This window comes from Pipistrellus kuhlii, unplaced genomic scaffold (assembly GCF_014108245.1).
Source record: "Pipistrellus kuhlii isolate mPipKuh1 unplaced genomic scaffold, mPipKuh1.p scaffold_m20_p_4, whole genome shotgun sequence".
Lineage (NCBI taxonomy): Eukaryota > Metazoa > Chordata > Mammalia > Chiroptera > Vespertilionidae > Pipistrellus > Pipistrellus kuhlii.
Genome location: NW_023425540.1, coordinates 68550030 through 68577663, shown reverse-complemented (window position 1 = coordinate 68577663; position 27634 = coordinate 68550030). Strand labels below are relative to the sequence as shown.

The 27634-nt window shown below is 39.8% G+C and overlaps 1 protein-coding gene across 2 annotated transcripts in view; it reads right to left on the bottom strand.

Annotated features, from left to right (window-relative positions):
• Positions 1 to 27634, bottom strand: part of MEGF10 (multiple EGF like domains 10) — a 148014-nt gene that overhangs the window by 83022 nt on the left and 37358 nt on the right. The window contains exons 2-4 of one of the 2 annotated variants that reach the window (XM_036410554.2): positions 20044 to 20173; positions 11900 to 12001; positions 11616 to 11716 (exon numbers count right to left, since the gene is read on the bottom strand). In XM_036410554.2, coding sequence (XP_036266447.1) covers positions 11616 to 11716; positions 11900 to 12001; positions 20044 to 20156 — 316 coding nt within the window. In that variant the 5' untranslated portion in view covers positions 20157 to 20173. Of the gene's footprint in view, positions 1 to 11615; positions 11717 to 11899; positions 12002 to 20043; positions 20176 to 27634 lie in introns of those variants that run through there. The other variant, XM_045571117.1, reaches the window with a different exon arrangement.

Genomic DNA, 27634 nt, shown 5'->3' with positions numbered 1-27634 from the left:
GAATCTATATGTATATATAAAAGCCAAAGGAACCATCCAACCAGGTGACCATTGAACCATCTGACTGGTAGTTATAATGCACATTGACCACCATGGGGCAGATGCTCAATGCAGGAGCTGCAGAGCTGCGGTGACTTGGCAGCTGCGGTTCTGGGGTGACGCACCCAGAACCAGACAGGAGGAAGCCCAATTCTAGGCTCTGGCATTCCAGGACCCCTAAGAGGATGTCGGAGAGCCAGGTTCAGCCCAATCCCCACAGGCCAGGCCTAGGGACCCCACCAGCGCATGAATCCGTGCACCAGGCCTCTGGTACAAAATAAAAAACAAACAGTTCAATTACAAATAAACAAATGGCAAAAGATTTGGATATATCATCAAAGAAGATGTACTAATGGCAATTAAGCTTATGGAAAGATATTCAATGTCATTAGTCACTAGAACATCTCAAATTAAAACTATATGTATTTATTTAAATGACAAATTAAAAAAACTGTAGCAAGGATGTGAAATAAGTGCAACTCTCATACATTTCTAGCGAGATTTTAAAATGGACACCACTTTGGGAAAGTTTGGCAGTTTTTAAAAAATGTTCATGGACAGTTAGATGGTTTCCAGTTTGGCTATTTCAAATAAAGCATCTCTGAAACATCGATTGATTCAGCCATAATACTCCTAGGTATTACACAAGAAAAATAAAAATACATATTCATATAGGGTCTTGTAGAGGAATTGTCAGAGCAGCTTTATTTGAAATGATAATCCAGACAAAATGGGTGAATCTCAAAATGGCTATTCTGAGTGAAATAGATTAGATATATAAAAAAACATACTGTATAATTCTACTTATATAAAGCTCTAGAAAAATACAAACTAATCTAGAGTGACAGAAAGCAAATTAGTGGTTACCTGCAGAAAGTGAAGGGCATGTAGGGATAGATGGGAGGAATTACAAAGGGGTCTGAAAATGTGTTTGTATGCTATGAATAGTTAACTATCTTAACTGAGGTGACAGTTTCATGGCTATATAATATATATATATATATATATATATATATATATATATATATATATATATTTGCCATACCTATGAAATTATACACTTAATTTGTCTAGTTGTTTTATGTCTTTGTTACTCAGTAAAGCAGTTTAAAAAAAAAAAAAACTAGAGCCATGACCGGTGTGGCTCAGTTGGTTAGAACATTGTCCCATGCACGGAAGGATCATGGGTTCAATTCCTGGTCAGGGCACATACATAGGTTGTAGATTTGATCCTGGTTCAAGACGCATACAACTAGACTGTGAGAAGAACTTCCAGGGAAGAACAAAGAAAACTCTCTATATACAAAACAGGGCGGATTTATTTTATTTTTACAAAAATTTGAGCTAACACTAAAATACTATACATACTTTTCAAATTCAGTAAGAGTCTGTGGTCATTGATGGATGGGCTCTCCAAATGCTTATGAAGGTATTGGCTTTAGACCTTCCCAAAAATATCTGAGGAAATGCTAATACTAAAACTCACAACGCAATGTTCTTCTAATTTTTTCCTCTACAAAGTGAATGACACAGACAAAAAAAGTTTGTGTTGAAATAGACTATTGTAATAGATTCCACACAAGGGATTGAAATACCATCTGTGGAGCACATAATCCTATTCATTTAATGGAAAATGGAAAAAGTATTTAGCTTAATTCCACACATATACAGGCATTATCTATTTTGGCCATGACTCTGGCATTGTTGTCTCTTTAGGTTAAATCAGATTTAAGTAATAAGGAATACGATCCTAATGGACCGTAGTTTCAAAAAATTAACAGGCACTGGGATAAACTCCCACTTTTCTAAGCACAAATTCCTAGCAACTTAGCCTATAGCTGATGATACAACTGCAAACTGATTCTATTTGGAAAAGATTTCAAAATCATCAGCATACACTTTGGAGAAGAAATCAGATGGAAGGGACCTTCATTTGGATAAATCACTTCCTTTGGTCCTGTTTTGTTTATGTCTGTGGGGAAAGAATGGTGACTCTACGGGAAGTGCCACACCAGGATCTGTTTTTAGAATGGCATTCCTCTTGGTCCAACCACTCTCTACAGAGCCACGGAATTCTTTCACGAATACCCCCTACCCACAGCATGTTTCCACCACATGGCATTTCCCCCAGTCTGTCCTATTTCATCTTGCTGACACTTGTTTCCAGATACTATTGCTTCTGATTATCCAATGCATCAGAACCGCACGTTAATAATAGAGGCTCGCCCCAGGGGAAGTTAAGGCGGCAGTGGTAACCATTGAGGCTACCATTTTCCCATTCAGTGCCCTCATCCCTCTTCCCTCCTCGGTGGTGATCCTCCAGACATTTCCTTTTGGATTCTGGTGCCCTTATGTTCTTTCTATTCTCCTTTCCTGTCTATATTAGCTTGTGAATAAATGGAATTCTCATACTCAAGGGTCAATGACTAATAATAACAGCTATGCTTTTCCCCTGGTCAAAGACATTTGCATTTCAGTATCAAGGCCTTAAGCCAATGTGTAAAGTAAGTGGTAGGATTTCTTAAAAAAGGGCAGAATTAAGGGTCTGAGAGGAAGCACCAGGACCTTTGCTACTAGAACACTCCTCAAAAAACCAAGGAACATAAATTGAGATGCCTCCAGGAGCTAGGTGGGATCAAAGAGATGAGTAAGCAGGTCAGGGAAAACTCATAAAGCACTTGTTCAGCTAAAAAGTACAGCTCCAGGGAGTCAAAAGGTATAAACTCCCAGTTATAAAATAATGTCATGAGGCCCTAGCCAGTTTGGCTCAGTGGATAGATCATTGGCCTGCTGATTGAAGGGTAATGGGTTTGATTCAAGTCAAGGGCTTGTACCTCGGTTGTAGGCTCCTCCACAGCCTGAGCCCTGCTCAGGGCTCTGCAGGAATGCCATTCTAAATCAATGTGTTTCTCTCACATTGATGTTTCTCTCTGTCTTTCCCTCTCTCTTCCACTTTCTCTAAAAATCAGTGAAAAAATATCCTCAGGTTAGGATTTTAAAAATATTAAATAAGTAAATAAATAATAAATAAATAAATAAATAAATAAATAATAAATAAATAAAATAATGTCATGAGGATGTAATGTAAACCATGATGACTATTTATATATATAAAAGTCTATGTGACAATTACGATGGAATGACCAGAACTACTGGAATGTCCAGATGCTATGATGTACACTGACCACTGGGAGCAGACACTCAATGCAGAAAGCTCCTCCCAGTCTGCAGGCCCCGTTTGCTGATGTGGCCTGCCAGCCAACCTCCCAGGTCCCTTCCCAGCCTGCAGGCCTAATTGCCTGATTGCCTGATTGGGGCCAGGGGTGGGTGAAAGCAGACCAAGCAGCAAGGGAAGAAGGAAGGGGGAGAGGCGGGGAGGTAAGGAACCACACAGGCAGTGAGGGAAGGAGGAGGAGAGGAGGCAGGAAGGCAGGGAGGCAAGGAACCTGATTAGCCCTGATTGCCGACCAAATCTAGGGGCCCTGCCATGCATGAATTTCATGCACCAGGCCTCAAGTAGTTAATAATACTGTATGGGATTCATGGCTCATGGACACCTCTCCAAATGGCCCATGGGTACTATCAATGCTCCATGCAAAAACCTCCACTCTGTCCAGTTCTCTGTCCACACTCCCAACAGTGGTGAGAGTGAGCTTTGGCAGATGTCTACTGAGCACATGCAGAAAGCTGGCTCATATATGGCCAGAAAGAGATCACAAACTTGAGCTTTATCTCCACCCTTGGGAAAGCAAAAGGGAGGCTGTCAACACTTGGTCAGGTGTGTTGCAGGATGCAGAAAAGGTATACAAGTTTAAGAATTCTGCCACAAGAGGGAGCATAAAGGGAGCAGGCTTATCAATAGGTCTGAGAAAGCCTCAGAATCCCTAGCAGATCTGACAGAGGTATTTACCTTCCAATATTAGTCAAGACTAAAGGTGATGACGTGAACACACATTGCAAGACTTCAAGGAATATTAAATAACAAGGAAACATGACACCACTGAAGAGATACAATATGTACCAGTAACCGACCTCAAAGACATGAAGATTTATGATTTACCTGTCTAAGAATTCAAAATAGCTATTTTAAGGAATCTAAATGAGTTAAAAGAAAACACTGAAAAACACTCAGCAAGATCAGGAAAACAATGCATAAACAAAATGAGAAGTTTAACAAGGAATAAGAAATAATTTAAAAAGACCAAACAAATTCTGGATTTAAAGAATGTAAATAAAAATGCAATAGAAAGCAGCAACATAAGAATGGATCAAGTAAGAAAAGAAACTATGAAGTAGAAGATATTTTGATGCTATCCAGTTAAAGGAGAGAGTGAAAAAAAAAAAAAAAAGAACGAGAGTGAAAAAGAGATCAACCAATGAATTTTATCCATAACCCATAGACATAGACAATAGGGTGGTAAAGGCCTAGGATAGGGGGCAGTTACAGGCTAGGAAGGGTCAATAGGGAAGAAGAGGACATATGTAATACTTTTAACAATAATTTTTTTTTTAAAGAGTGAAGAAAGTCGGTTATATAATCTATGGGATAACATCAAAAGAAGCAATTGCGAATCTCTGAAGGAAAAGAGAGGAATAAGGGAGCAGAAAGTTTATTTAATGTACACATTAAACTTATACAATGGTATACGTCAATTATATCTCAATAAAACTAAAAGACAACAACAAAATTATGATCCAAAGAGTCTCTGATAAAGTTAAATATTTATAATTGCCAGTCAAACGTTATATAAAAGCAAAGCAAATCCCTTAAAGCATTTTTTTTCCAAATAAGTCGATTCTATAGGCCATCAGTTCTATTATGTTCTTGGGGGGACTAGTGGGGGGTTAGGGAGAGATTAGGAAATTCCATGGTAAAATAAGTTTGAGACATGCCTTTACTCCAAGCATGCTCAGAGCCTTAACAGACTACCTTAAAGGGGATCCAGCAGAAGGCATTTCCCAATCTAACTGGATAAATTTTGCAGGACAATTAATTATTCAGTGGCTCACAATAGAGGCATGCAACTACCAGGGCCCAAGTTTCTAGAAACCTATTTTCCTCTCTGCATCAACAGATAGATTTCATTTGAGGTGGCACATTTCATTTTCTGACCCTCAATTACATGCTAACTACAATAAATTAACTGAGTTATTTTTCGGCTTAAACAACTGCCATATCTTTAGACTTGCCATAACGGCCTCTGGCCCTTCAATGTGCCCAGCTGGCCTGGGAGGCCCACCTTCCGATCATGTTGCCTCCTGTGACCTTAACTGAGAAGGCTTCTTCCCGTTCTCTGTGGTGGTTTTCTGAGAGCTTGACCTGATATCTTTCAAGAAAGCAAACAAACCATACACACTTAGAACTTGAGCTACCACTGAAGCTTGAGGAAAGAATAGTGTCTGTGCAATTTTGCTTATATCAGTGCACGGGTCTTCCTCTCCCATTAGTATCTCTGTGTGTGGCCCAGAGGGATGTACTAAGTTTATGCTGGATTATCTGTAAAAGTTCGGACAGTTGTGCTATCCCAAACTAAAAAAAAACAACACAAATTCTGTTACCACCTGGTCATGCAAATGTTTTGTGGTTGGTCGCTTAGATCAAAATGTGTTTTTGCCATCATTTTTAAATGACTTTGCTCTAAAAGGATTTGAACCAATATGCAACAAAAATGGCTTCTCAGTTCTGAGCTTTTATAGTAGCTATTATCTATCTATATAAGGAGGCTGCATAAATTATTAGGCCTGTAAAAATGCTATCTGCCCTGCAAAGACTGCAGTTGCAAAAACTCATTTTCTAGAGATAAGGCAAGAATTTTCATTGTTTCCCTCAGCCCTCTATGGGACCCTAAAGCCAGGCTTCCTTAAGCAAAAAAGAGTAGCAGATGTGATTTCCATTTGTTTAGACTGAGTCATGATTTCTGTCTGTTTAGAACAAGGCTATCTTGAATTTATAGTGTTTTTTTTATTATTATTATTAAATTCATGGTTTCTATTTATAAAATCCCAACAAGTGGCAGATATTGGCCATTAGAGAGGCCACAAAGATTTTCTGCATTGTTTTCCAGTATCCTATCTTCCCTGCTAGCAAAGGCCAATGACTAAAATTGGGAAGCAGAAGTTTAGGTTCCAATAGATGTGTAGGGGGAATTAGAATTTCTGCTGGTGCAGTGTGTGAACAAGGGGCCTTTCCCAGTATGTACTGGTAGGTTCCTCTGAACCACATCAGGCTCCATAGCAACAGAGCGCTGGGTCCCATGGAAACATGGAAAAATCCACTGCCACTGGCAGAAAGGGCATCAAGGGTGTGTACACTGAAGAACATACCATCTGATCGCTGTCAGTTCAGGGCTCTTTGGCTAGCCTAAAAGGATTGTCTCACTGTTAGCTGTACTCAAAAGGGGCTGCATAAAAGAGTCTACTACACCCTAAGGTTGTTTGAAAATATTTTAACAAGGTCACAACTTTATTATTAAACAAGCCTGTAAGATTCAAACATACTCAGAGCAGAGAGCTCAGGTTGCCTTCAACTTCAGAGAGGTGGTCCTCCCCTCCTAACCTCTCTCTGTGCTCCTCTAAAGTCCCCCAGAGCCCAGCTTGCCAACACAGCACCCGCCAAACGCTGAATCTTCACAGCCTCGTACACGGCATCCTGTCGGCCCTCTAGCTCTTCTCGTCCTGAAAAACCTGCCCCAACTTTTCAGCAGCCAAAGACCAAAATGACATGATGACTAGATAGAGAATTAAAGGTGTCCTTCCGTGACTTCCAAGTCAGAGAAACAAGTATCTGCTGCCCAGCTCTTCCCAAAAGCCCAATTTGCCTACGTCTGAAATATCCTTCCTATCAGGCCCTCCTATGGCTGATGCTGAGGCAAAAGGTAGCTGTTGAATATCTTTTTGCATTCCCAAACGAAATTTCTGACAATATAATCCTGAGCTAGCTTAGCAAATATTCCAGTTCACAGAAGAAGCTCATTTTCCTGGGGACCAGAGCAGGAACAGTACATAGGACCCCCAGTTAAAGGGAGAAGCTACGTGTAGCAAGAGCCTGTGGGCCAGGTGCATGACTCAGGAATCTCAGCTGATATCTCTACGACTCAAAGGTCCAAAATGCTATAGGATGCCAGACAGAGTCTAATACAGGGATGGCAAATGTGGGCCCTTGGGTTATACCAAGAACAAGACAGATCACTAATGAGTCGTCTATCTGTTCTCTCTCAGTACAGATATGGCCTCAGACTCCTTCTAAACACAAGGTTCCAGGTAGTCACTTCCAAGAGAAGGTACCTTCTCTCCCAAAAGGGAAACTATTAGTTTTGGTCTAACAATATTTCAAAACAAAAAAGAAGAAAGGGGGAAATGTATGGATTATATGGCAAAATACCCTTATGCGGCCCCCTAAAAGTGCTACCTCTGTGGCAGATTGTCTCCTTGAAGAAACACAGTTCTGGGTAAGTGAGGTGCAGATGTCTCTAAGTCCTTAACCTAAATTTTGGGTTTAAACCCCATTACTTACTTAAGCATGATATTCAAACATGAATAAAGTTTATCTGCCAGAATTATTTTTTATGTGAACACCAAACACAGTTCTAGTCCCCTTATTTGCCTACAGCCAACTCAGTTTTTCATAAAGTTGGCCAAGCTAAAAATCAGCTGTGAATATTCATTCACTGCATGGTAATCAATTGTCACACTCATCTCTGCTAAGGACAGGAAATCATATACAGTTCCGTGTGTGGGAGTTCAGGCTTCTTATTTACGGTTCCCAAGTTCTCTTAAGTGCCAAAGACATACAGGGCACATCCATGGGAACTGATCTTCTGCTCAGAGCTGGCCGACAAGGCAATCGAGCGGGTGACCCAGCCCCCAAACCTCCCCTTGTTTCTTCCTTGAAAGTCACACTGCCTGCAATGCTCCCATTCCAGCTTTGATTTGAAGTTAGTATTTGACCTCTTCCATCAAACAAACCTAGACTAGGAGTTGTCTACCACCAAGGAAACAGTCGTCAGAATGTTCCCTTCCTTTGCAGTAGCACCCAGCGGGAGAAGAAGGCATCTGGGCAGAAGATGGAAGCTGGATTGGAGAAAGGCCATGCTTTTTGTCCATTCTGATTCTGTTGCAAACAGCCCTGCTTAAAACGATTTACTTTCTCTCTGATCAGCCAAGGGGAAGCCAAGGACATTGGAGTGAGAATGTACAGTCGGCCCAATCTTGGGATCAACCAATCCTTCCCACAGAGGGAGAGTTGCCACTTTCCGCCCTGCTGCTGCTTTTCCTGTGATCCTGCCTTAGTTCCACGCAACCAAACCTATAGGCAATCTCCACTTGCTAACAGGGTGGGTTCCAAAGAGGTGTTTGGAAGACAGTTTTGTGTACCTCCAAACACGTTTTCTAGAATTCTAACTTGTAAATAATGGCTAGGTGCCCAGGGCAGCCTACAATACACATTTGCTCCATAATTTACAACTCTGACTTTCAAATGGTGTTCCACCACATACTGGTGTGCTGTAAGAATTTTTAAGATGTGCAATACCTGACTATTTAGTCAGAGGTACTGACCTCTTTTCCCTTAGAATGTCAAACAATAAATGACAACAGCCAACCCAACAATAGCCATCTGGTGTGAGTGAATCAAAGTTATACCTTTTTTTTTTTTTTTTTTTTTTTTGCCATATTGGCAAAAAACATAGTATGTTTTTTGATGTGCCACAGAATTTCAGTAGTTAGTTCCTGTGTGCCATGAGCTGTAAATGGTTGGAAATTGCTGTGGAGATCACGAGTGTGGGTCTCAACTCCTTCCCATGTGCCAGCGCATTCACGTTTCAGTTCGGGCTGCCTAGCTCCTCTTGCTGCCACAGGACCGGAGACTATTCCTCTCTCCTCAGAGTTTCATGGTGGGGGGTCATACAAAAAGACAGGAGGTTGCCCTGGCTCCAGACCACCACTGGAGTTGAAAACAGTTGAGCTCTTAGGAGAGGGGACCTGTGGAACTCTGAGGTGAGAATGAATCCCCGTGATGCTGGTGAGAATAAGGGGCTTCAAAGAGCCTGGCTTCTGCCGACTTTTCCCTGACGTGTGTTATTCAAGTCCCAGTCTCAGACTGTCTCCTTTACCAGCCCTGAAATCAGCCAGTTTCCCTCTCCACTGCCACCTGTTGTTTCTAATCAGCATTTCTGTGGCTCTCTGAGAAACCAATCAGTCTCACTTCATCCCCCAGCCTGTTCCTGTCACTGAAAGGAAAACACAAATGGCACCAGGAAATAATGTCTTAAATCTCAGTGATACAGGATACAGCATCTAAAACAGACAACGGTCACAGTATGTTCCATCAAGGCAGTAATCAAGGACCATGTTTTCTGGTATTTAAAAAAACTTCAGAAAACACAAAGAAATATTATGTAGCCCTAAAAAAAGAAATCCTGTCAAAATGCTGCAACATGGATGAGGTTGCTAAGTTCGTCATTAAAGGACAAATACCACATAATTTCTAAACGTAGTAAAAACTCGCAATATGAAATAGCTAAAGTAGTCAAATACTCAACACAGAAAATAGAAGTAAATGGCTGCAGGAAAGGTGAGGGGGGCTTTCAGTTTCAAAAGACGAAAAAGTTCTAGAGCTCTATTGCACAACAATCTGAATATACTTAATACCATTTAAAGATTATTAAGATGGGCCCTGGCTAGGTAGCTCAGTCGGTTAGAGCATCATTTCAATATCCTAAGGTTGCAGGTTTAATCCCAGTCAGGGCACATACAAGGAGCAGCCAAAAAATGCATAAATAAGTGGATCAACAAATCAATTTCTCTCTCTCTCTCTCTCTCTCTCTCTCTCTCTCTCTCTCTCTCAAATTAATAATCTAAAAAAACTTTTAATGATTAAGATAGTAAATTTAATGTTATATCTTTGTTTTTACTCTAATCTAAAAATAAAAGAATAAATAACTTCACATACAGAAGAGACCACAAAAATTTAGTGCGGTGATTGCTAAGGAGGGGTAGGGGAGGAGGGATGTAGTGGAGGGTTCAGGGGGGATAAATGGTGATGGAAGGAGACTTGACTTGGGGTGGTGAACACACAGTACAGAGTACAGATGATATGCTGTGGAATTGTGCACCTGAAACCTGTATAATATTGTTAACCTATGTCACCCAATAAATTCAATAAAAAAGGGGGGGAAAGTGAACCAAAAAACATGAGATGCCAAAATTATTGGCTTAGAAGTTAATCAACTTTTAGTCTTGTGAATATTTTAATTTTAAGATAGAAATGTGTAAAAGAATCAAAATATAGTGTGTTTATAATTTTAAAATATATTTGTAATATTTAAAGGCCTGTTATTGTAGAATAAGAGGGCAGTCTTCTAATTTCACTTTTTCAATGTGTAATGCAATAATTGATTAGAAATGTTATTTTAAAGTTGAAATCTTACAAATAGAATATTACAACATTTAAAAGAACTTTGAATAAAATCCAGGATTTGAAGGAAGAGAACACATATATTGATCTAAGCCTCGCATGCGAGTGTGTGTGTGTGTGTGTGTGTGTGTGTGTGTGTGATGTCCATGTGCTGTTCTGAACAGCCCTGCTCAGCTCCTGTAGATTCATGCATATGGCATCTTTTATGAAGTCAGTACATATCATATTTGTTTTCCCTTTTTCCTGCTGCCTTCTCTTTCAAAGGAACCTCAAAAAGGTATTGGTAGCTTATCTGAGGTCACACAGCTGAGTGGTACTATCACCTGGCACTGCAGATTCTTAAGCCCAGATGTGTCTGATCGTTCCTAGTGCCTTCAGATTAGAACAGACCTTATCTCTCTCTCTGCTACTCAACGCGAATGTCTCCGCTCAGAAAGCAAAGATGCCCTCCAGCTGTGTGTTGAGCCAAAATATTTGAATAAAATCATTTTTAAAAATCTCTCTTCTACATATCCAATGCACAATGGTAAAAGACCTCGGTTGCAAACTGCATGTTGTGTGATAGTCTAGGATTTTCTAAAGTGTATCATTAAATAACAAACTTCTCTCAACACATCCAGAATGAATTGGTGAGATGGAGAGGGGAGGGAAGAGAGAAAATGTCAATTAAAAAAATCTACTTGAATGACTATAGTCACTTCTTATTGTGACAGCTCCTCTACTTTTAATAAGCCTCATGATTCTATTCACCAGCAAAGAACACGTTGGCCTCCCAGAAGTTGACGCAGTACTCTGGTCATCTGCTGTGGGAAAGTTTCATCTCTGTTCCCTTCTGTGACCTAAACCTAATCACTCCTCAACCCATTTCCAAAGAGACGTGTACTGAAAACGGTGATTAACATTACTATATCTGGCCTTGAAGCATCTATCTATAGCATCTGTTTTCTCCTGGAGGGGAAATTCATTTGAGGATTTTCGATAGGACAGAGGGACAGAGTAAATGCTTCCCTCCTTACACAGACCAAGAAAGCAGCAGCTGACAGAGAAAGGCAATGACCCACAATGCCCTATCTCCCCAGGCCTCCATCTCTGCTGCTGTGAACAGAGGCAAGCCAGCACTGGAAAAATAAGCGAACCTCGTGGAAATGAAAGTCTTACTTACGGACACACATTTCCCTGCTTTCATAAAATCCAGGACAGCACTGTGATTTGCGCCTATACATAGTCTTCTCCCCATGTCGATAGGCTGTCCGATAACTGATTCTATATAGAGGAAAAAAGCACAGTTACCTCTTTTGACCTGCAATTAGATTAGAAATAAATAATGTATATTTCAATACAGAGTTATTAAATAGAATAAAGGTATTAAAAGCAAAGTATTTAATGACTGTTATCAAATTCCTTCCCAGTTAGCCAAACTCGAAAATATATCTGAGCTTTCATTACCTGTGCCGTGTACACTTAAACCAGTTCAGAATGTCAGTGCAGCTGGTGTAGTAAATTTGGTCAAAGGGATGTGGGTATGACTCTTGCACAGTTACTGAGTAGCTGAAAAGAAGAGGAAAGATAAAGAATCAATATTTCTCTTTCTTACATTAATTATATGTTATGTTAAAAAAGAAAAAAAAAAACACCAAAAACAAAAAAACGCAATCACAGGCTAAATTAGCCCCATTTGCAATTCCATACTGATTTAGAGTCTCCATGTTTTTTATAGGTTTTTATCTGAACCAGAACCAAAACTAAAAATATATTGAAAAGATAAGAGTTCATGCTATAAATTTCAAAATAAATTCTCTTTTAGAATTCACCATAAATTCTGATATTCCTAAATTTAAAAACATATCACCATATTTTTTTCTGTATTTCATTCTATCCTCTCACCCCAGGGGTCCAGGGATAACCAAAACCTTTCACAATAAAAGTTTTCAGTCTAAGTCTGCATGCAGATAATAAGAGTAATCAGCAAAGAGACACTTTGGGTATTCATAACAGCACATTTTGCTACTGACTCTGGAATATCAGGAAGAGGATATTTCCTGGGTTGAAACTTGCAATAATTTGCTTCTGTGTGCCTGCCTCACTTCTCAGACAATGGAAGAATATGCACAGCCTCTGAATAAAAACTACTAAAGAAGTCTCTAAAACCAGTAAACCTATGGCCAACCCAATTAGTTTAAAATGATCATACCAGACCTGTTGATATTTAGGCAGCCTGTTTTCCAATACATTTTCACTAACAACTTCTGATTAAAGGAAAAGCATGCACTCCTCTGGGCCTAAGAATGTGGATGGAAAACATCCATGAAATACTGGTATAAAGAACTGTCAGTGTACAATCCCATACTTCATTTTAAAAGAGCTTTGAGTTCCTGCCTGCAGGAAGATTTAAAGAATCCTCCTTTCCATACAGTTTATTTTCTTTAACATTCTTTTAAAGACTTCCACTGAGCTGAAATCACAAACTCAATCACTCAAGTTCACTAAAAGAAACTAACAACTAGAGAAGGTACCGAAAAAAAGAGGTCAATATTTCAGCAGCACGAAAAATTCAGATTAGATATAGAGCAGAACCTCCCAATTTGAAAAGCTGTGTGGTGCAGGCCCCACCAACAGTGGCCTTCCTTTCCCCAGCTGGTCTGTCAGTCACTATGTACCTAGGCTTCCATTGGACACTCATGAAATAATCATACTATCCACACTTTTGTGTTCATTCTTTGGGACATTGCAACTTGATTTCTAGGCAAATTTAAGGTTTCTCCGCAAATCTTTGGCAGCTGCAGTAGGTCTATAAAAAGCTCATCGGATGAGAAGCCAGTGTGATAGTTCTAATCTGACGCTGGGAAACTGGATGGCCTTCAGCAGATAACCCCACTTCCCTGGGTTCTGATGGTCAGATTTTAAAACCACGAGGTCAGGCATGGTCTGAAGATCCCTTCCCATGTGGCATTCTGAACTTCTAACCCGTTTTAGATGATTATTTCCTTTTACTCTAGTTGATGACACCCACTGTTACCTGCAAGAACAGGTTCGGAGGAGATTAGAGTGTGCTGTTACCTACATCTGCAATATAACTCCTTTTGGGTAAAGCAAGAGGCCTCCATTAAAATATAAATGTTCTTAGAATTAAATTTCATATTAAGCTATTAATATTTTCTTTAGACCACTAGCAATGTCCTGAGGTTCAGATTGATGCAGACTCTGAGACTACCTTGCCAACTTTTTGTTCTTCCTACCCAGCTGCTTGTAAATAGCAAAATTTTGAGGCCTGCTGCACTGTTTCTCCATTCCACTGCGAGTGAAGAGCAAAGAGAGTAAATGCCCCTGTATGGGCTGTTGTACAGGTGCAGGGCTACATTGCCCGTGGGAAAGACAGAGCAGCTTTCCACGGTGCTGCAGGAATAAAAAAGAAACCACTCTAAATTAATGCCATTTGGGGGTAAAAATCATTCTATGGGGCTCTGCCGTATTAATTTAGCAATTTAGCTTAACTAAATTAGTTTGCTGGAATTTTCCTAAATTTTCCAAGGACATGTTATGTTGTTAAGGTTTGAATGCCTTCGAACAAACGTGATCACCAACAAACAATCCTGGCCAAATACATCCCATTTGATGTGGCTTGGAGAACTGATGCCACAAGCAAACAGGAAAAATATTTCTACTCATTTCTAGTGGCCTAGAAGAGTGCTTACACAAGAGGACATGTGCAAGCACAGGAATTTCCTCTTCTTGCCACTTGCTGCTCTCCAATAGTATACATCTGCAGGATGCTTCTCTCGTTTGAATATACAAAAAAGCTCTTCTCTATAAAAGAGAAATCAAGCCATTTAGGATCCAATTCAATAAACTTATTGAACCAATTCTATGAAATTCCTGGTATCAAGGAGCTCTCAGGAAAGCCCAGCCTGTAAATACTAAAAATAATGAGATACAACTTTAATGGAGATATGTAGGCAGTTTGGGGAAAATAGGACTATAAAATTCACTTGAGCATTTCCCTTCTATTTTGATTCTTTGCATTCAAGTTATTCAGAGGCTTACACTCAATTCATAACTGACTGAATATAAATTACAATTTGGCCTGAGCTGAAGCTCCCACTTAAGTTTATAGAAGAAGAATTTTAAACTTTGTTGACCCAAATTTATTGTCTTTTCTGTTGCTGTTTTTTATATACATTTTTTCTTTTCCACACAATCTTTCTTTTTTTATTTTTTTAATAGTATTATAGTCACACAACAAAGTTTGGAAAATAAATTTTAAGAAAGAGAGAGATGAGAGAATTCCATAACTCTTCCATCACCATCAATAGCATTGTACTGTACTTATTTCGTCTCTAGGGCAGTGTTTTTCAACCTTTTTTGGGCAAAGGCACACTTGTTTCATGAAAAAAATCACGAGGCACACCACCATTAGAAAATGTTAAAAAATTTAACTCTGTGCCTATATTGACTATATATAAAGTAATTCTCTTGAATAGGAATCAAATAAACACAAAGTATTTTATAATTACTTTATTATGAAATATTAAGTAAACAAAATAGTGAAAAATTATAAAATTATTGTCTTGTCTGCACCTATGGCACACCAGGCAACATCTCGCGGCACACTAGTGTGCCGCGGAACAGCGGTTGAAAAACGCTGCTCTAGGGGTTTTTAGTTTTAGTTTAGCGTATTTTCTTTTTATATTCATATAGTCATGCTATGCACCTGAGTTTGGAGCCCATTTTTTTAAACTTAAGAGTTCATGTCATAAGAATTTTCCATGTTAGTAAACAGTCTTCAAATTCTGATTGCCAAATACTCCCTAAGTGCCTACACCTAAGGTACTCAATACCCACCGACTGCTACTCCATAAGCTGTCACTTTTCCAGGGGCCACTTTCTGGAAGCTGTGTGCTGGTACCGTGAAGGGTACCCTGATCATTGGCCCACCTCTCTAGTCTTTATCACTGCTTCTCTGGCCAATGCCTCAGCTGCTGCTGGAACTTACACAGCATCTCTGCTAACACTTTCACATTCACGAGCAGCTGCTTCCAAAGTCGCAGAGCAGGATGGTCTAGCCCAGCTATTTTCACGCGGTGTGCTGCAAGAATGCTTAACATATGCCATACCTGAACTACTTAGTCAGGGGCATGATCCCTTTTCCCTTAGACACGTGGTCTGCAAACTGCAGCTCGCGAGCCACATGCGGCCCTTGGGCCCCTTGAGTGTGGCTCTTCCACAAAATACCACGGCCAGGGTGAATCTATTTTGGAGAAGTGGTGTTAGAAGAAGTTTAAGTTTAAAAAATTTGGCTCTCAAAAGAAATTTCAATCATTGTACTGTTGATATTTGGCTCTGTTGACCAATGAGTTTGCTGACCACTGCCTTAGACTGTCAAGTAAAAAAAAAAAATGACAACAGCCAAAATCAGTTTGGTTCAGTGGATAGAGCCTTGGTCTGCGGACTGAAAGGTCTCAGGTTTGATTCCAGTCAAGGGCATGTACATTGGTTGCGGGCACGCCAGGGGTGTGCAGGAGGCAGCTGGTCAATGTTTCTCTCTCATCAATGTTTCTAGCTCTTTATCCCTCTTCCTTGCTCTCTGTGGAAAATCAATACCGTATTTTCCAGTATATAAGATGCCCCGCTAATATATAATGACAACAGTCAATACAACAATAGCCATCTGGTGTGAGTGAATCAAAATTATACTTTTTTTTTTGTATTAGCATAACATATATCTTTTGGTGGCTGCAGAATTTTAGTAATTAGTTTATGTGCTATGAGATGAAAAAGGCTGAAGATTGTTGACCTAGTCCAATCTCGTTTTCATCACAAATGAGCAACACTAAGTGCCCCAGTGCTAGTGGGTAATCTAGACTCAGCACTAATATCACGACCCCCTGGACACTCCCTGCTCCTCTGTCTCCTTTCAAATGTCACTAGGACATCTAAAGTTTCTAAAGCAGAGAGTGAGGGGCAAATTGTGGTATGAAAGGAATCTGATCTCAATCCCAGACTATTTTAAGCATCCAGATGCAAAACCCTTTATCTCCTGCTTGTTTGTTTAACCTTCTCAACACACTGAAAACATATAATCAGTGTGATGTTAACCTATTAAGTATTATCTGGGGAGAAACCCTAGCAAGATTTAGTTTAAGGTCAAAGAACATGGAGGAAATAAGCCATCACCAGTTGGACACATTCCAAAGTGGTTAATTACATTTTATCTGCTTAAATTATCTTGTGACTAAAATCAGATATGATAACAATCATCATTTCTTATCTCTGTTTGCTTTAGATTGCTGCTTCAATTACTACCAGTTCTGTGTTTTACCCCCAACAGGTTGGTTGGGCAAAGAACAGCTTCTCTTCATTTGTGCCTTCCTTAGAAGGAAGAACTTGGACTCACAGAACAGAAAGAGAGGATGGAGAGAAGGAACAGGTGATTCATGGAATTACTCACGTTCCAAAAGGATGCTGTGCAGAATTCCTTTGATAACTTTACCTCCTGTGTATTTTAAATTATTTCATTTTTCTTAATTTCATTTTAAGTACAACTTCTGAGAATCAGCATTGCTGCATTAAAATGAGGCATACTTTTAATTGAAAATAAATCATTTCTAGGTCTGAGGTGGAGCTAGAGACCCCACATTTCCCACAAGCTCCAAGGTGAGGCTCATGCTGCACTCGGAGAAGCAAGCCTCCAGGTGACTCCACGGCTCCGAACCATCGGGTACAGGTGGGCGTTAGTATAGGAAAGCCTGCAATGAGCCCTCTTCAGCCCTACTATTATAGTAAGACTTGTTTCCCTAAGCTAACCATCCTCTCCCCTTTTCCATTCAAGCCCATTTTATTCAATAGTTTTCAAAAATATACAAGAACCTGTCACCTGCACCTTTATTTGATCATTTTAATTCATCCTCCATTCTCCATGCTTCTCAAAACAATTCCAGTTTCCTTTTCCTTTCTTCAAAGAATCATTTCTAGCTTTGTAACAGAAAATCTATCCATAAGAAGACTGTAGCTGTCAATCCTTCTAGCAGTTCATTTAATATAGAAAAAAAAAATAAGAGTCAGGAAAAAATCGCCATCATTTCTCTATTTTTTCATGCTCAACCTCCCGGTCCATTAGTGACTATGTTAGAGGTTATCTTAATTACTTGTGCAACAGTGGAATTATATTACAGTTAAAAATGAATGTGCCCCTTGCCTTTCTGCCTCTCTTTCTCCTCCCTCCCAATTGATGTCCATTATTAGTCATCTCCTATCAGAAGGTGAAAGCTCCTTCGACAATTATTAATAGAAGGCAGTGTTTCAGACACTTGGGATCATCAGTGGTGAATAAAACAATGCAAGTAAGTGTTGGCAAATTTGGTCAGATACTGAGCAAGGAATCAGGACAAAAATGTGTATTTGAAGTCTTGGATTCTTTTTTCTTCATAGCCTTTCCCTTGGAGCACCCGTCGGTTCACATTTCATCATGCTCCCACACCCACCCACACACTTCCAGGCCCATATTTCAAACTGGCCTTATGAACACAACAGAGTAAACTACTTGAGTCCCTTCCCTCTCAAATCGGCTCTCTTCCTTTTATCTTTCCACATGTGCAATGACACCGTCACTCTCACACAGCCTTTTCTGCTTCCTTCACATCCTGTCGTCAATGTTTTACCAAGACCTGATGATTTTTATTTCATGGCATCTTACAAATTTGTTCTTCCTCCTACTCCAACACTATTATCTTCCAGGAAGTTCAACCACAAGCGGACTCTCCCTTTTCTGAATGTGAGATGTATTTTTATTACTTTAATAAATATTATATACTTTGTTAATGAAATGTTTTATGAATGGTGCTGTAATGACTATAAAGATAATACACAGATCCTTCCTCTTACATTCTGTATGATATAGTTAATATCACAAACAAAAGACCTTTATACATACACATATTTCCTCTACAGCTTCAAGTTTCATAATAATATATAGCTCTATTGATAGATCGGGGAAATGTATTTTTGTTACCCTGATTGCAGTACTGCCCATGGGGATGGGAATGAGCCCTCACTGAAGAATAAAGCTGTGAGTGAGGAGCCAGTGTGCCCTGGGAGAGCAGAGCTGCTGTGCTGGACAGGCTCTGAGCTTTGTGCATCCTACCAGTGGGTGATTAGAGTGTGTGCTCAGTGGGGGAGTAATCACGGTGCTGATGGTGACAGCAAAAAGAGACCAAAAAGCTTATGTTAATGCACTTACAGATAATAAAAACACATATTACTCTCTAGTACACATGTGTCAAACACAAGGCCCGCGGGCCAAATCCGTCCCGCCAGGCCTTGCAATGTGGCCCGCACCGCGCTGTCATCACTGCACTCCGCTGCGTTTCCATCACAATGACAGTTTATGACTGTTCAGTAAACCATTCGGCCCGCGATTTAGGCTGGATTTTAGATTTTGGCCCCTTCTCTGATTGAGTTCGACACCCCTACAGTCTAATACTTGACACCTCCTATTTGAAAAACTTGCATTTGCAATGTTATTCTGGATAAAGATACTTTCTTAGCCATGCAAGTAGCACATTAGAGCTCAGTAGACTGCATATGATTGTGCTGCACTATCACATGGTTTGTGCTAATTCTGTGTTCCAAAGGGGACCATGAGATCCCCGAGAACAGCCCATTGTTTTGTTCTTTCTCTGTACTTCCTACTGCAGATTGCCCAGGTCTGGACATGACATCATCTGCTCTCATATAATCTATCCAGTCTTATTCTTCTCCAGTCCTTTTTAAAATATATATTTTTATTTTTTAATATATTTTTATTTATTTCAAAGAAGAAGGGAGAGGGAGAGATAGAAACATCAATGATGAGAGAATTATTGATCGGCTGCCTCATGCATACCTTCCACTGGAGATCAAGCCTGCAACCCAAACATGTGCCCTGACTGGGAATCAAACTGTGATCTCCTGGTTCACAGCTTGACGCTCAACGACTGAGCCATGCCAGAAGGGTTGTACTGACTCTAGTCTTGCTGGGCACAGGCGTCAGGCCATCTTCCATTTCTAGAACCCCTCCCGATCACTGCCACCTGCTCATGTCAGCTCTTCAGAAACATCTTAGGTGACACCACCTCCAGGTAGCTTTACCAGTGTCCCCAGAAATGTCTCCCTTTTAGGCCACCGAAAGCACTTTTTTTTTTTTTTGCCATACATTTTAAGTGCATTATTATACACTGTCTTCCACTGCTTACTCATTGATTTCCATACAGAAGTCCAACTCCCCCAACTTACTATAAATAAAGTTAGAGCAGAGACAGGACCTTAGGGAATTCATTTTAACTGAACGATTAATGTAATGTTTTCCCTGACTCTTACAAACTTATAATTGCACCTGTGTAAGAATCAATATATCAAGTTTCCCCCCCACACACACATAATATATATTCTATAAGACCAAAATGAATAATACTGTCTGATTTATTAGCTATAACTGATTTTTACATAAAAGTAACTTTACAATCATCAAATTCTAACCTTATATATCTGACTGAAGATGACAGTATATAAAGAAATGTATTAGAAATTATTTCTAAGATTACTTTCAGAACTATTACCTTTCCCAGTGGCTACACACATTAGGGTCTTCAAGATTCAGAGATGATCCTGTCTTTATCCAGTGGCATAATAAACAGAAAAATCCCAAGTATGTGTTCAAAGAAATAACCATTTTTTCTGATGAACACCCTACAAGAAAAAAGAAATCCAAATTAGAGATGCATTAAAATGACCCAACAGCAGCCATTTGGGACCAGTTGTCACCAGGGCTGAAGCATGCATAACAACCATGTATTCAAATAGACAGGTCACAGATTTCATGGTCCAGGAGAGAGAGGTGTTTCTTATGTGGTGCAGGGTGGCCACTGCTTTGTAAATTTCTACAATGTGAAAATCATCATTAATTGCCATCACAACAAAAGCCCTTCTCTTCCATGCCAGCTAACATTAAAAGAATCTACCCGAACAACTCAAAGCAATACGGGCTTCCAGATTCTCTCCTCAGGCATATTTCCCTTCTGGAAGAAGAAGGCTCACAGTAGAATTTGGCCTCATTTGTCCCAAAGCATAAATGATGAAACAGAAGCCTCATTGACTCAAAAGAGAAGCACCTTAGGCTCAAACTGAGATCAATGTGCCCTGAATACTCTATCCTAGGCACTGTGCAAAACTGGACATAAAGCACAGATCTAGTTCCTGTCTCTGCCCTTTAAGAAATTTATACTTTAATAATTATGACATATATTTCTTACATTTAGTGCTTCAGTTTCCCTACCTGTTGCAATGAAACAAAAACAGTTATTTTACAGCTATTTCTATAAACCAGCTATTTCTACAAAGATGTGCAGATAAAAAGCATAAAACTATTTTGAGGTCAGTGTTAGAGAAAATGAACCTGGTATTACTGAGAGGAAGAGACCATAATAGAAAAACAAATAACAACATGGTGTTTTTGTAAAACAGAGCAGCAAAAGGGATAGGAGAGGGAGGAGAACATTCCAAGCAGAGGAAACTGAAGGTGAGAGAGGGCCAGGCACTTAGGAGGCTCAACTTAATTCAGTGGGAGAAAGAGACAGAGAAATATCATGAGTTATATAGGTTATAGCAAAGTTTGTGAACTTCATCCAAGGATAAGGGAGACCTCAGAAAGGGTGCAGTGACACCAGATAGATCATTCTGGCTGCAGGGGAGAGTGACCTGAAGGAGACTCTTAGAGGGAGATCAGGTAGGACATGACTTGGGGTGAATGAAGGGAGCTACATTGGAGTTGAAGGAAACTGAGACATTTTTAGGAAGTAGAACCCACAGGACTTGGTGACTGAACGTGAGAGTAAAAGAGAGAGAAGGGACTTGGGTGAAAGTGGAACCTCTCTAGATGGGAAGCACAGAAGCCCTCCTCCTCTGGAGGCTGAAGCTTTAGTTCAGTTTTAGATATGTCCTTTGAGGTTCCTATGAGATATTCAAATGAGGTCATCCACAGGCATTTATTGAATGCCTACCACGTGTGAGGTCAGCTCCAGAGTGTAACATTGTAATGGTATATGCGAGGACATCATATCCATCTCTTCACCTCCAGGGACTCAGCATTTAGTAAGAAGGAAAAGTTTGTCATATTATGTAAAAGTATCCTATATAATAAAAGCCTAATTTGCAAATCAACCAAATAGCAGAATAGCCCGTGGAACAACTGGTCGATAACACATGCACTGACCACTAAGGGGCAGATGCTCAATGCAGGAGCTGCCCCCAGCCTGCAGGCCCCAGGCTAGCCAAGGTGGGTGCCAGCAAGGGGGCCCCTCTCCCATTGCCTCACAGATAAGCCCTGATCGTCAGCCAGGCTTAGGGACCCTACCCATGCATGAATTTCATGCACCCGGGCCTCTAGTTCTATATAATCATTATACAGATAGACTTGAAATAGAAATCGCTGATCCGTTTACCAATTTAAAATAAGCAATAACTAATTAAAACTAACTAAATAATTAATTAAAATTAACTGTTTATAGATAAACTAGTGAAACTAGCAACAACAGGCCAGATTATATGACCCATGCAGTTTGGCATTTTGAGGCGTTACACTAACTTTCCACACCATGAAGTTACCGGTCTTCAGCACTTGGGATCCAAGTGTATTGAATAATAACTTAAAAACTAAGTTATCTTAAAACAAACACATAAACAAGAATAGCAACAAAAACCTAATGTTAAAAAACAGTTTATCCTGCAAATTCAAGGGAATATATCAAATGAAGAAGTATTAAATTATTCAAAAGCAGGACTGTTTATAAGGACAACTACATCAGGTACATTATGACAAGTTATCTATATCTAACCCCTCCCCCAAGATTAAAACCAAATAAAATGTTTGATTGGAAAAAAGAAAAACTATATCATTAATTTGTAGAATAATTAAAAGATGGTGCAAGCCATTGGGAGAGGTTATGAACTTTTTAAAGGGGACTTCAATCCTCATGAAATATAATAATTCCAACATTTAAAGCATTTAAAGCAAAATATGGCTTATATATTGATTCAAATTATTGATATATCTCACAAACTAACCATCAGGAAGTTGTAAAACCTGAAGCCTAACATTATATAACGAAAGCTATTCCACTGAATAGGGATGAATAAAAAGTAACGATGACAATAAACAACAAGAGCTAACATTTCCTGACTGATTACCGTGAGCCAGATGCACTGCTGAACCTTTTATGTGATTTTCCCATTTAATCCTCACAGTTACTTAACCTAAGAAGTAGGTGTTTTTATTGCCTCATTTCCCCAGTTGAAAACACATAAATTTACTGCTAGTGTTTTCCTCATCCATCAAAATAAGTAAACCTTTAATACATTTTATGGGAACAAATAAGCATGGCAAATATCCCTCTTGTCTCCTGGCTTTATCTATGTCAGGCTAAGTATTTCCTTTCAATGAAGTGTGAAATGTGTATATTCATTTTCATTCTTTCCTCAAAGGCGAAACAAGGGCTTGGTCAGCAGTAATCTGCCAACTACTCAAAAGTAATTACCCCTAGTTGAAAAGTTTATATCCTGCATCACCATCTCAGATTCAAGCCATCCATTTCCCAATTAGAAATGTTTAGTCTGTAAAGTTAGAAATCGCTGCAAGCAATGAATCAAACTGCCCCAAAATAAAAAAAGAACAACGTGGTGTGTTTTCCTTTAATATAAAGATTTCAGGATGAATCTTTTGGTAGTCCTTCTTGTGTTGCACTTGACGCATGGCTTTCTGAAGGTTTTTACTTCTCTAAGGGGGTGGGTGGCAGGAAGGGGGGAAAAAAAGCAGAATTTAGCCACCTCGTTGCTTTTGAAATTCGACATTAAAAAAAAAAAAATCAAACTGCAATCCAAAGCTGCGGGCTACGTTCATGAAAAGGAAAATATCAGTACATTTAAAAAAAAATGTATTCATGCTCCATTTGGTTCCTTATTCCCAAAGTATTTTCCAAATTAAAATTAGATTAACTGAATTCTAGAATAATTTACATTAAAGTATAAAATGCCAAATGCAAAAGGAATTACTAGACTAAGAGGCTGGAATCATGCAAATTCACAAAAAACAACAACAACAACAAAAAAACCTGTTGTGAAAATAATCCAAATGTCTGTATAGACATGGAGGCACCTTGGGATGAGAGGGGTGAGGCTCATTCTGAGGCGCCTGGAGACCACGGGGGTCGAAAGAAGGGACAGCCAAACTGGAGGCCCAGAGGTTAGAAATCGGAAAAGGTGTCAGCAGGACAATGCTTCCTCTGAAACTGAATGAGCTTCGCATGCCAGGTACCTGGAGCAGAAGGCTGCAGCTTGTCTCGTCTTCTCTGGACTCCAGGCCCAGACTGGGGCTTCGATACCATTAAATCCTCCCCCTCGGCCTTGCTGGCTCAGCACTCGAGGCTGTGGAATTGGAGGACAGGAACCCAAGCCTGGAGACCTCTTCCTGTTCCAGCTGACGTAGCGACGGGACCTTGGTGCGGGCCCACGTGGGTGGGCACTGTGGCCACGGAGAGGTCACCCACTTCGAGGGCAAAAATTCGGGGACCACCAGCCACGCACGTTTCTAGGCTCCTGCGAAGAAGGAGTGGCGCCCACGGCTGCTCTCCGGCTCCCTGGGGCTTGTGCTGTGCATACGCAGCCACGTGGGCCGCCACGCCCTGAGCTCTGCACGTGAAGCCCTGGACAGCCCCGCCTCCCCATCAACCTACGCGCAGCAACTGTGTGCACTTCAGCTGAGCTGCGCTTGCTCGGTCTGGGGCCTTGCCCTGGGCCCTTCAAATAGATCCAAGTCCTATTAGCTTGGTGTCAGTGGACGTGGGCTGACCTCAGGACCTTCAGGGTACGTGTGGAGGCTTCAGAAATGGTCATTAAACTATTTATGTTCCAACAGTGGGGAAAAAAAGATACACACACACACACACACACACACACACACACACACACGGTGGGAGAAGACAATTCATAAACATGCCAATGAGCTGTAAAGAACTATAGAAATGCATCATTTCATTATGTTCAGAAACATGGATGATCCTTTTGTTCTGTCTAGTTTAATAAAGGCAATGAAAGACTATCAAAATAACATGCAGGGTGGCCCCCCAAATGCACACATTTTGAATGATTATAAAGTGAGTGTTTATTAACATAAGTTCATTTTCAAAATTTAAAAGAATCTACAGAACTGAATAATTTTTTTGTCGATGCCTGTTTTCAAACTGATGATCATTCTGGTGCAGGCACTGCTGACAAAGCAAAGCAATGGAATTGCAAACATCAAGAATCATTTTGTTCCGTATTTGTGCACCCTAAACTTGTCGACTGTTACCGGTTTTGTACCTTAAACTTTATCTTTTATGTAACCCCATTAAAAAAAGTCTAGTAACACGTTAGGATAAATTTTCTTTGTTCAAAGCTTAGTCTGGCTTCACCCATTATTTCAAATCAGTAAAAAAAAAAAAAAAAAAAAAAAAAAGGAATAAAAATTGAGTTATCAGTTGTTAAAGTGTGTATACATTTTGGGAGGAATGTGTTATATATTCTTTCCCTAGTTTATTTGTTCTATAGGTTCTATAGGTTTCCATGTGGGTACCTTTTTCCTTTATGTCAACCCTGAAGCAAGAAAGGTAATACATTTTTCTCCCTCATTCCTCTCTTTTAAGCTGTCATCTTACACTATAATCTTCCACTTTGCAGCACAACTAAAAACAAAATACGATCTTTAAATAATAGATTTATTTTAATTCTTAAAAAAGGTGGCACTGTGTCAATTTGCTTTATTAAAATGGACATTTTGAAAATATTCAAAACTCTAAATTGGGTGGAAAGCTACTTCAGCCATCTAGCCAGTCTTCAGTTTTCAAATAACTTTTCTCAAGGTTCCATTTGACAAAATTTAAAATGTAAAAAAATAAAGAGTCATTTGCATGAACCCCCTACTGCCAAACTTGATTGCATTCCATATCATTCACTTAATTATTATGGAAAAATCAAAACAGAAAATCAGTATAACTGATTAGCGTTGCTAAAGTGCTGCTATTAGAAAGAGGAAACACAGCAGGCAGAAGTTAACTCTTGCTGCCAACTAGGAAGGCAGGCTTGCTTACCTACCACGAAAACACACGGTAAATACTCAGGATGAATAAAGTCCTTACAAGACATGAGTCTGGCCTCTGATGATAGGGAGTAGTTTCTCTATCGGTGTGCTAGGGAGAAATAAATAATGGGGCATTGACTAGCTGATTTATTTTTGCAACAATAGAGGGATAAATGATTTCAGACAATTCTTTCTGACTCTAAAATCTATTTCCTTCCTAGAAACATTAAGGGCACAGAGAAATAACTTGGGTGCCCTTATCCAGTTTTTTTCTCAAGCTCATTTCTCTAAACTCCTTTCACAGTTCTCTAAATGAGAATGAATTTCTTGATTAAGAATAGCTACTTTTCCACAATCCACCCTGCAATCTCCCACCCTGTACATGTTATTTATAAAGGATGGACTAGCTTTAACGGAAAGGCCGCCCATGTGGGGGATAAGGTAATATGCTGTATTCTTCCTGTGTTTTTCTTTGAGCCTGTGAATAGAGTATTAATAACAATATTAATAGAGTATTAAATATGTCAAAAGAGTAATGCTTGTTTGTTGCCCTGAGAAAATCCCAGATGAGGACTTCCCTGTAGATACTACTTGCTGATAAGAAGAAATCCTAAGGCACTGTCATGATTCCAGTTTTCAGCATCCAAAGCTAGTTATTCTAATAGCGTATTATTTTCCTTAAACGTAACCATTCATTTGAAGCAATACAAGTGTGATACATACTTTTTGTCTCGGGGGAGAGGGAAGGGCTCATGTCATTATGCTAATATTAAATACCACAATGAAGATATTCCTCTAAGAAAAAATAAAACATGTTATAAGGGCAGTCCCACAGCACACCTTGGAAGCTGCTACGAATATAAGTTAAATGAGTATATCTATTGGCATTAATAAAAAAATTCTCAAACCCTATTTTATAAATTGATAACCGTTTCATAAACAACCAAAAAAAAAAATCCTTTAAATATTAGCATGAAGTGAGTGTTCTAGTAACAGTTCTGGCACTTCACATCAAACAAAAAATTGAGCAAAGCCCTGGGGATGACAGGCACTGAGCTACCCCAAGGGAGCTCATACTCCACGTGGAGAATGGGCACGAATGGACCATTTCAATATAGAATGATGCAGCCATGATTAAGGCCAGAAAATGCTGAGGAAGCACAGAGGTACAGCTTCACCTACGTAACCAGCCAACCGTAGCTGGGGGAGATCCTGGCTCCCACTTGTCATCAATTTTGGGAAATATTCTACAACGTTCCTATGAATTCATCATCCACAATATATGGAACAAAATCCACAAACATATCTCACTAATGAGCTATCATGCAAGCAACAGTGAGGACTATTCTGACTTAAGGCACGATTGCTGCCCTTGATAGTTCCAAATTTAATAGGAAGGAAGATCATAAATGAAATATGATTATTTATCAGGTGAGTAAATATGGAAATAAACTGCTAGAGTTTGAAGAGGAAGGAAGGCATCAATGTGAGTAGCAAAGGATCAAGAAAGAGGCCACCCTTGAACAGAGCTCCCAAAAGAAAAACAACTAGAAGTCACTGCGTGCCTCCTTCAGCCTTCTCACCTTACATATGCAGTCTCATCCACTAAGACCACGTGTTTCACCTGAAATCAGACAATGAAAACAGAGAAGAGAATTCAGAGAGTCTGGCTGATGACTTGAATGTCTGCAATCTGACCTCACAATCACCTCTGGGCAATAGGAAGGATTTGGGTGAATGAAAACCATGGGCCATGACGCAAAGAGAAAGGTGTGAGCCAAGTCTCAAGGGTGGAGAGCAGAAGCTCTAAGAAATCTTGAGAAGTGGTGCTAGAAAGGGAGACAGACTTGGTGAGCAAGGGTTTTGAGCACCAGACTAAGGAGGTCAGATGATTGTTTTGTCTGCAGTGAAATGCACTTAATTCTTTGAGCGGGGTGCATTTCTTTGTGAAAGAGGTGTTTTGGAGAGAAGGTGTGCAGAATCCAATGGAGAGGACAGAGACTGGGGGCAAAGAAAAGTGGGTGAGGTTAGTGCTTCAG